General features: G+C 40.7%; 1 protein-coding gene across 1 annotated transcript; it reads left to right on the top strand.

The window, feature by feature from the left end:
• The first annotated feature begins 3,312 nt into the window (after positions 1–3,312).
• LOC129405677 (olfactory receptor 2A5-like) lies at positions 3,313–4,233 on the top strand. The gene has a single exon (XM_055142705.1). It carries the CDS (start codon positions 3,313–3,315, stop codon positions 4,231–4,233), a length of 921 nt encoding a protein of 306 aa, XP_054998680.1.
• The last annotated feature ends 7,009 nt before the right edge of the window (positions 4,234–11,242 follow it).

Genomic DNA, 11,242 nt, shown 5'->3' on the forward strand with positions numbered 1-11,242 from the left:
AACTGTTCTTGGTGGTGGAATATGTGCACTGGTGAAGGGATGGGTGTTCGAGCATTGTATAACTGAGACTTAAGCCTGAAAGCTTTGCAACTTTCCACATGGTGACTCAAAAAAAAAAAAAAAAAAGAAAGAAAGAAAGAATCCCAAGAATTTTCTAGCTTCCTTTCAGAATAATCTAGCAAATGCTACCTTGGTCCCTTGGTATGTGGGACTTCTACAATATCTCTTGAAGTATTTATATTTATCACTTACTCTGTACGGAAACCGTAAGCTCCTTGAAGATCAAGTCAGTAACTTGTTAATCTTTTCTCTCCAATGTCTAAGACAACTCCCACAAATGAACCATGCTCAGTATATTTAAATTGAATGAGTCAGTTAATAAATGGCTCAACCAAATGAAGTACTTATATAAAGATAATTGTGACAGTAACATTCCTACATATATATTACTAAAAATTATCTTGAGGAATTATCTTGTTGAATTATCCAATTTTAGGAAGACAGACATTATATTTATTTTAGTAAAATTTTCAGTTATTTTTGTTAAAGACTTAATATATATTTTTAACCACTATACATAACTAAACTGTCCCTGTTATGCCTCCAGAGGTTTCAGAATAATTATTTCTTGAGCTTCATTATCCTGCCCATGAAAATGTATGTGCTTTGGACCCTTGACAAAACTGTGAGCTAAAAATAATAAATATAGTTTCCTTTCTTCCCTTGTTAATTAGCAGAGAATCACATTGCTCATACTCTTCAATATCTTTTGAATAGAGAAACATATGTCCTAATAAACAAGTTTTGGATATTTATCTGTAAAATTTTGCTCAAAGTAAAAACATACACACATGTGCTGACATTCAGAAAAACTTTTACTGAATCTCCTTTTTAATGTTTTCCATGTGACTGTAAGCCAACAGCTCAGAAACACCAGTGTATCAGGAGGCTCACTGAGCTTCGTGTGCACAGATTGAAGATGTGAACTTGTTATTTGCTTTTTCTGAGCCACATATCTCTGCTGTGACTCCTCTCCAAGGACAGTAGTCTTTCACTTCCTTTACTTTCAACACCCCAGATCAAATCTCAGTTGGGCAAAGAAGACACAATCCTTACATACCATAGGGTGGTAAGATTGACAGGTAGGTTTTACCATTTTTTTTTTTTGCCACCAACCAATTTGGAATCACCTAAGGAAAAGGGAAATAGTTATATCAATTTTCAAGTAATTATTTCATAGGGATAAAGCTTTGTTTCTTCCAAGCAAATCTACCTTGGGCAAGACTGAAATCCTATAATCCACCACCATTCTAATTCTTGGGATGTATGATTTACTATATGGTCTCAGGAGTATGTATGTTCTATTACTACACAGAATTTCAAAAGCATAGATCCATTAGGGTATTAAGGTCTCATCTGCTACCTCCTTTTTTTCTGAATATCCATCCCCAGGGTCCAGAGAATTAGAGACAGAAAGACAATTCTTTGTTTTCCTGGTAGCAGTGTTGACTGTGCCTTGTGCATTCTTGTCTCTCCCTCGGGGATCCTTGAGGGCAATCTGGGAGGGATTGGGTAAAGATCACCTCACCATAAAATCCTCACACCAGTGTCCAAGGTGATCTGAACCCAGTTGCTGTATCAGCCCGTGTTGAGAGAACAGGTATAGTTCTCACACTTGCAAAGTTCTTTGGAGGAAGCAAGTCTCAGCCTTGATCTTTAAAATCTCTTCTCACTTCTGTGAAATTTCTTTTATATCTAATCCTATTTCTGAGATTATAGCAAGTTGGTGTCACAGTGAGTAAGGGGCTTTTTAATATTCTGCTAAGTGTAGTAGCTTATAGTAGTTTAGAGTGTTTAGAGCCTGGAGGGAGGAAGGTCTCCATAAATCAGCATATCGATGAGAGATGCAGTGTGCATTTAGGGGTAGGAGGCAGATCTGGGATAATAACAGGTTGGGATTTTCCGTGCCATGATGAGAAGTGCCCCACTGAAAATATCATGGGTGTTATAAAATGTCACGTAATAGTTATGCACAAGTATGCAACTTCTCATGTTTTTTCTTCACCCTGGAGCTATGTGTCTGGTGGAATGGCATATAGAAAAAAATTAGAGTATTTGATTAAATTTTCAGACATGTACTTTCTTTGGATGATATTTTAATATCTCTCTTATCCATCCACCCATCACCTACATATCTATGCATAAACCTGATCAGCTAGTGACCCACTAAACACTTTGGGTCCTGTCCAGAGACAATGAGGCATTGAGCAAGAAAGAGCATGTAGTTAGAACCATAGAAACAGCCTTCTAAGAGGTCGGTGGAAGAATGTATTCATATTACATTCGTTTGTAATGTGAATACAAATATTTTTAATGATTTAGTCATCCATTTGTCCTGACCTTAAAATATATGTTGTTTCTATTACTCAAGACCAATTAATGATGTTGCTTTGCTCATACCTAGAAGGAAAATCGCTAAATTTTCTTGTACAGCATCAATAAGTAAAATCAAAAACAAAAAGAAAGAAACTGTCAGTTTTGTTTGCTAACAGCTTAAAATTAATAAACATAAAGGGAAACAGAATCCGTGGATGTTGCATTCATGAGTCTCATGCCACCTCCAATGGATTCATTTGTACATTCAGGGGTCACTTAGTATCTAATATATCTGTATTTCATATTGTTTTATATTATCTGTAAAATAGTCAGTGCAGGTTATAAGAGAAAGATAAGTTAAGTGATAGAGACTAGGGACAGTGTTTGAAAAGTAAATAGATATGGAAAAAAAACAACATGGAATATGGGCCTTTCTTGAAAACAAAAAGACTCCACCCCCCCGGAAATAGTCATTCTGTGTCATATTCAGGAGAGTAAACTAGTGAGCCTAAGCATTAACTTTTAATTTTTTAAATTTTTGTAAAAACAACCTTTTGTGGAATATTCTGTGTCATATTCAGGAGAGTAAACTAGTGAGCCTTAGCATTAACTTTTAATTTTTTAAATTTTTGCAAAAACAACCTTTTGTGGAAATAGAAATCCACTTAGTAATTATAAAATGTAGAAATGGATTTTGTAGAAGTGCAAAGATCACATGTCACCCCATGTTCGCATATATTACTCACATGAACTGATTTTCCTTCTGCTTTACTGTGGGTCAGGATTTCATAGGATGACTCTGAAAAAGCTTGCTAGCCGAGTTGGTACCCAGTGTCCGATGCAGTTTCCTGTCTAAAAACTAACCCAGATCTGCATTTGCTTCTCAGCACGCCCCAACCAGCAACCCAAGACGAGCACAACCTCCGTCACTGGGGCATGAGGGAGAATCAGACATGGGTCACGGAATTTGTTCTATTGGGATTCCAGCTCAGCCCAGAGATGCAGTTACTCCTCGTTGGGCTCGTCTCCCTGTGCTACGCCTTAACACTTCTGGGGAACGGGGCCATCCTGGGGCTCATCTGGCTCGATTCTCGGCTGCACACCCCCATGTACTTCTTCCTCTCACACCTGGCCATTGTGGACTTAGCCTATGCCTGCAACACGGTGCCCCAGATGCTGTCGACCACACAAACAATCTCCTTCATCTCCTGCGTCTTGCAGACCTTTCTCTACATGGCTCTGGGTAATGCTGAGTGCCTCCTCTTGCTCATAATGTCTTATGACCGCTACGTGGCCATCTGCCACCCCCTGCACTACTCGGTCATGATGAACTGGAGAGTGTGCGCTGTTCTGGCTGCCTTCTCCTGGGTATTCGCTTCCCTCCTGTCTCTCGTCCACGTGGTTCTCCTCCTCAGGCTGCCCTTCTGTGGGCCTCACGAAGTCAACCATTTCTTCTGTGAAATGCTGGCTGTCCTCAAGCTGGCCTGTGTGGACACCTGGCTCAACTTAGTTGTCATCTTTGCAGTTTGTGTCTTCATCATGGTGGGGCCGCTCAGCCTGGTGCTGGTGTCCTACACGCGCATCCTCATGGCCATCTTCAGGATCCAGTCCGGGGAGGGCCGCAGAAAGGCCTTCTCCACCTGCTCCTCCCACCTCTGCGTGGTCGGGCTCTTCTTCGGCAGCGCCATAGTCATGTACGTGGCCCCCAAGTCCCGCCACCCCGAGGAGCAGCAGAAGATCCTTTCTCTGTATTACAGCCTCTTCAATCCGGTGCTCAATCCGCTCATCTACAGCCTGAGGAATGCAGAGGTGAAGGGGGCTCTCAAGAGAGTGCTGTGGAAACAGAGATTGATCTGAAGGATACCCGAGTGCCTTGCAGGTGGGGGAGATTTGTTTCATGGGAGATTTGGGGGAATGAAGATATGAACATTTTAAATGATTTTGGTTTCGGTCACTTGATCTCAAGGATATCTTTGATAAATTGGTGAGATTCCACCAATTTCATGGTCAGGCTCCTGTCCTCAGGCTGCCAGAGAATTGAGGTGAAGTGAGCAACCTCAGACCACAAACTGCCGTGCCTCTGATCTCTGTTGCTCTGGAGCTTTGCTCTTCAAGGATCCTCTGAAATTCCTCTCTGATTTCCATCACTCTCATGCTACTTCTCATGTATACATGAGATGCTTAATATGAGATGCATATATATATATATATATATAGAGAGAGAGAGAGAGAGAGGGAGAGCTGCATCCTTTAAGGATACATCTATAGCAACTCAGAAGAATGATTGACATTAGCTGTGATGTCTCTGCTGGGAAAAACAATCATGCCAACAGGTAGGATCTACTCTCTGACCTGAAACCTTGTGTCCTAAACTGATTACATTGGTTCTGAAAAGTTCTATCACTATGAACTCACAGTACCTAATTCTGTGTCAAAAAAGGTTCACCATGGATTTTTTTAATATAAAAATGTAGAGAAGTATCAGGATCTTTGCTGTTTTAAAAGCCTCATTGGAAAGATTTTGTGTTTCAAATAACAATGAGCATCTGTTGTTAGGGAGAGTTGTCTTTCTGAGGTTGGGTTATATATCTGTGTGTAAATCACGTTGGATCATTATTTGTGATTGTATGATGTATGGAAGAATATAAAACCATTGTCAAAGGAAAAGAAAGATACTAATGGCTGAAAATAAAAGTGTAGACCTACATGTAGAATCAGTGACATGTGAAGTCTTATAAGATCTTGCAAGAACCTCAACAATATTCCAAAGAGTTACTGCTTCTGCTCATATAATCACTTACCTGGACCCAAGTGTCAAAGTGACATGGAAAATTGATTTTTCAAACATATTTGTGACCTAGGTTACAAACACAATATAAGGGTTATTTGTTTATTGGATTAATATTGCATCTTTCAATTCTCTTTTCTCTACTCTTGTGGTATTATATGCCATTCAAGTATTTGTTATATGGTAATAGTGCGTTCTTACCTGCTCTGTGGTTCCTTATATTTCTTCATCCTAATTTTCTTATTTAGCATCAAAATTCCACATTTATCTTTTCTCATGAGATAAAAATGAACAGATGAACTAATTCCCTTGTAGCCTATCTCCAAATGTGTTATTTTTTTCCAGAACTCTCCTGACAACTAGTTATTAAATATTCTTCTCATTAGTTTTGACAAGCCATTTTGTTATCGATCATTGTCTTAATCTTCTTGACTTACAATTTCTGAGCAATTTCAGACCACAGAAATTCAGAAAATTTTGTATATTATGTCCCTAAAAAAGAACAAGTACAAAGGAAAGAATTTGGGCTCTAAATATGGCTATTAATGTTATTTAAGTGACTTTATGAAATTATTCTGTACCTACTTCAAAGATAGAACAAAAATAGGTAAAAATTTTTATGAAGAATAACTTGTACTAATTATACCTACATTATTATCATATTTTTAAAAATATAGAACCCTGATATTAACATTAGCACTGTGATAGCCAAGCGGGTGGACTCTTGGAAGCTCGCTAGGCTCTCTGAGAGGGGGCGTTAGCATCAATGACCCATGATAGAGATTATAGAGCTAGCTCAACCAACTGAACTTCTGTTTTGTATGTGGGATACCTAGTTTCTTTTCACAGAATTGCTAGGTGTGAACCCTGAGTATTGAAACCAGGGGTGTCCACAGAGCTCTGTTCTTTTTAAAGTCTAAAAGCCAAAAAATAAATCTGTCACTGTCACTGTCATCCCATTGCTCATCGATTTGTTAGAGCGGGCACCACTAACGTCTCTCATTGAGAGACTTATTGTTACTATTTTTTGCATATCCAATATGCCACGGGAGCTTGCTTGGCTCTGCCATGCGGGCGCGATACTCTCGGTAGCTTGCCGGGCTCTCCAAGAGAGGTGGAGGAATCAAACATGGGTCGGCCGCGTGAAAGGCCAACGCCCTACCACTGTGCTATCGCTCCCTAACTCAAAGAGGATGGGGAAAATCTAGGACTATTAAATTTCACTTCAAATATAAACCATAGATTCAAATTCAGCAATGTTCTGCAAGGGTCCAGTAGAGAAATCAGGAAATGGTACTCATTCTTCACGTCATTCATATACACTTGCTAAGGAGTAGGCCGAGATGACCAAGGTTCAAGAAAATCACTGCCGGAAACTACTTGTAGACAACATTTCCTCCAGCAAGTGTGAGGGCTCTGACTACAAAAAAAACAAAACAATCTTTCTTAATATAGTGCAGATAATACCTGAGTATATGAAAGGTCATGCTAATCATTTCAGTATTTCGAAGTCTTTTCTGTTTCATTGGGGTCCATACCTGGCAGTGCTCCAGGCTTCCTCCTGGCTTTGTGCTCAGGGATCACTCCTGGCTGGCTCGTGGAACCCTATATTGTGCCAAGGATCCAACTGGGTTGGCTGCATGCAAGGCAAATGTCTTACCCATTGGACTACCACTCAGGCCAATGTTTTGAGTACTTGTATTTTATTTATTTAAATTTTTCTCGAGGGAGGTGCCAAGTGGTTCTCAGAAGCACCTGGAGTCCACTCGTACTTCTTGGTCAACTAGACTGTGGATCGATGTGAGGGTCAGAGAATGCAGTACTGCTCATGCCCTGTGATAGAACTTTTCAGAACCAATATATTCTGTTTAGGACACACTTAGGACACATTAGGAACCCCTGTGGTTTGGGGATTACGTAGGCTAACTTCTAGGGCTGTGTCCTGCAATGACAGAAATACACCATCAAGCTGTACTATCTCCCAGACACAAGTTCTTGCACTGTAGCACTGTCGCACTGTCGTCCTGTTGTTCGTTGATTTGCTTGAGCAGGCACCAGTAACATCTTCATTTGTCCTAGCCCTGAGATTTTAGCAGCCTCTCTTTACTCGTTCTTCCCAGCGGTGCCACATTGGAGACTGTTTCAGGGTAAAGGGAATGAGACCCACTATTGTTACTGTGTTTGGCATATCAAATATGCCAGGGAGAGCTTGCCAGGCTCTGCCGTGTGGGCAGGATGCTTTCGATACCTTGCCAGATTCCCTGAGAGGGAGAACTAGGCTATAAGAGGTCATGTGAGCCAAAATTAAATGAGGGGAAGTTGTTTCTTAGGAACTATACCATGCAACTTATTTTTCATGAAATTTCTTTTCTCTGTGGTCCCTTGGACAATAGCCCCTGATTCCAGATGAAGAAAGTCAGTATTTCTCTACATTGTAACTCATGATATAACAGGGTGGGAAAATAATAAAAATAAAATTGATACCCTCTTGGCTAAAGCATTAAATCCCCAAAGACTATCTGCTTTAGCCAGCTCTCCTTGTTATCTTGAAGGATTCATTATCACTCTTGAGAAGATACAGCCCTCACTTGACTGGGTTAATCATTCCTTAGTATCAACTTCCTTTCTATGCCTCTCTGTAAAATAACAAGAGGCTCAAAGATCACTGTCCCCAAAGGGACAAACAACCTGAGTAGGATACCCAGGACGTTTTCAGATTCATATAGCTATGGAAAATATCCATGCACCGAACATTCATTCATAAACAATAAAAATTTATTTCACAACAGGTTGTTAAGATTTGCATGATCCTCCACATGAAGTTACATGTCCTCATATTGGTCATGACCTGGTTTTAAGAAACTAGGCTCTAGGGGTCTGGAGTTATAGCATAGCACAGCGGGTAGGGTGTTTGCCTTGCACATGGGCAAACATGAGTTCGATCCCCAGAGTCCCATATAGTCCGCCAAGCACCGCCAAGAGTAATTCCTGAGTGCAGAGCCAGGAGTGACTCTTGTGCATCGCTGGGTGTGACCCAAAAAAGAAAAAAATAGAAAGAAACTAGGCTCCAGACCAACAAGGCTGGGGAAAAGTGAGAGCCCAAAGCTAGCTTACAATAAGGGACTTTCTTCTCGAAAGTCCCACAATCAACCCTGTATATCCACACAGTGTGCATGATGCATGTCACTGGCTCAACACGCCCTGTGGCCAGTGGTGTAAACTTTTCTTTAAAACATAAACATAACACTGTTCATTATAGTTTCAATTTTGATAACTTATTATTGCAACAGTTATGTAATTTCGGTGCATTTTGTAATGATTGATCTTTTCCAGATCATTGGCATCTTTAGGAACTCTTGTGGACTGCTATTCAGATTATGTTCCAATTTTTTTCTATCAGATTTAAATATTTTCTTACAAATGGAAAGATTGAGGAATTTTTAAGGATTCATGTTTAATGATTAAACAGTCCCTTTTCTTTGAGACTTGAAAAAAAATATTTATGTCAGTTAGGTAGTCATATTAAGGTAACCTATTTGTATTATAACTTCAACTTAGTAAAACATTATCTGGAGTAAAATATTAGCTGGAGTATAATATGTAAAATTTTGGTATTATAAAATAGTATGAACATAGACTTTATAAGTCAGAAAATATTTCATGAGATTACAAGACAGTTATAAAAATATGCCTCTCAGATTCTGATTTCATTAACCAGAAATCTACATAATAATGAACCTTTGTTGGGCAAGGAGACAAATGAATTTATAAAATGTGAACTAGAATGTTACCTGATTGAACCTGAAGTGGAAGCTATTGAGAAATGACAAGAGTACTCGCAAGCTTTTATAAAGCACTGGGTAACATCACTTGGGGGGAAAGTGGTGTATGGTGAAGATGGACAGGTGCAATTTCCTCTCCCTCGGGGGATCTGTGTTCATGGTCTTCCCCTTGGAGAGGTCTCCCTGGATTGCCATTTTGTGAGAAGCAACTCAGCACAATTTCTCTTTCCATCTCCTTCCCCTGATGCCATCTGTAAGCGAGAAGTGCACATCCTTTCCTGACCCCAGGACATTCTGGATTTTGCACCGACTAGACTTGTGAGGGAGGGCTGTGGTTTCAAATGCTACCTAAGGGCGAGCAGTAAATTCCATGTGGGGTAAGGAATTAGCACGACTCTTTGGGCAATGGGACTCCATGCCAGGCTGTTTCCACTCGGGGCGCCCCAGAGGGTGGGCCGGTGAGAATCCTCCCTGCCCCAAGGGACCCAGCCCCGGCAGCTGACCTCCACTACCCAACTGACCTCATGCTCCAGGCCACTTTCAGGACCACGCGGCTGCTTCGCGGTTGCGTGACACATTATAAGACACTTCCTACCTATTTTCCATAATTACCACATGAGATTTGATGGAGTTCAGACAGTAGGCAACAAATCATAGAGAGTTATATATATATATGTGTGTGTGTATATATACATATATGTATATATACATATATTAAACATATATACATATATGACATGTGTATATATACATATATAACATATATACACGCATATACATATATATATCTCAGAGAGCTCGGCAAGCTACTGAGAGTATCCTGCCCACATGGGCAGAGCCTGGCAAGCTACCTGTGGCATATTCCATATCAATAGGTATGGAATATTGATATTCCATATACTGGCCCAAACCAGTATCAATATATATCAGTATATATCAATATATCAGTATATACTGGCCAAAACCAGTATCAATAGGTCTCATTCTCCTGACCTGGAAAGAGTCTCCAGGAGAGGCTGCTAAAATCTCAGGGCTGGGAGGAATAGAGACATTACTGGTGCCCGCTCGAGTAAATTGACGAATAATAGGATGACAGTGACACAGTGATTTGGGCATTACCTTTAAATCATATCCTCGAAGTCTCTCCAGGACCCCACAAATTACATTTATTCTTTCCCAGCAGGCTTCTGTTTAGGGTGCTGCGAGGCAGTACAGGGAAGATGGAAGCTGGAGAAGGAGGAGGAGGAATGTGACTAGCCTTGCCTGTCAGCATTGACACAGCATTCTTTTTCCTGGGGGCAGCTGTCTCTGTCTCTCTTCCTTTACTTTTTTTTAATTTAATTTTTTTAAATTAATGAGTCACCGTGAGGGCACAATTAGAGTTTTGTGCTTGTGTTACAGTCATACATTACTCGAGTACCCATCCCTCTCCTCCACCGATGGTCCCAGGGTCCCTCCCACCCCCCCATCCTGTCCCCTCCACCCCACACCACCCCCTTGACAGGGAATTCCTTTTTGTTCTCTCTCTCCTTTTGGGTGTTGTGGTTTGCAATGGAGGTACTGGGTGGCCATCGTGTTCAATCTCTAGTCTGCTTTCAACCCGCCTCTCCCATCCCGAGTGGATTCTCCACCACACTTCAGTTGGTGGTCCCTTCTCTACCTGAGCTGCCTTTTCCCGCAGTATGTGAGGCCGGCTTCCAAGCTCTGGAGAAAATCTCCTGGTACTTATTGCTACTATTCTTGGGTGTTAGTCTCCCATTCTGTTGTTTTATATTCCGCATATGAGTGCAATTTTTCTATCTGTCTCTTTCTTTGTGACTTATTTCACTTAGCATAATACTTTCCATGTTGATCCACTTATATGCAAAGTTCATGACTTCATCCTTTATGACAGCTGCATAGTATTCCATTGTGTCAAGATTTAGCCTCTTAATCTCCCTGGAGGGTAATGGTGCAATTGGGGGCATCTTCTTCTCGGTAGCTTTAGTTAGAACCTGGCCCTTAACTATAAAATATTTCTAAAGTGACCTGGCATGTTTCAAGAGATCCGGTCATTATAGGTGTGTGTGTTTGAAGGGACGGGGGTGGGTGGGTGGAGAATAATCTGATAAGGTAAAAATAAAGTAGGGACCAGTGATGGTTGGAGAGATTGCTCTGAATGGGAGATATGTGCTGAGAGTGGGTAAAGGACCAAACATGATGGCCTCTCAGTACCTGTATTGCAAATCATAATGCCCCAAATTTGAGAGAGTAATAAAGAGGGGGTAGTGTTGGATATCATTGGTTTGTCCTTTCC

The sequence above is a fragment of the Sorex araneus genome, chromosome 1 (genome assembly GCF_027595985.1).
Source record: "Sorex araneus isolate mSorAra2 chromosome 1, mSorAra2.pri, whole genome shotgun sequence".
NCBI lineage: Eukaryota > Metazoa > Chordata > Mammalia > Eulipotyphla > Soricidae > Sorex > Sorex araneus.

Coding starts and splice junctions, on each gene's coding strand:
- LOC129405677 (XM_055142705.1), top strand. CDS start 3,313: ATGAGGGAGAATCAGACATGGGTCACGGAATTTGTTCTATTGGGATTC.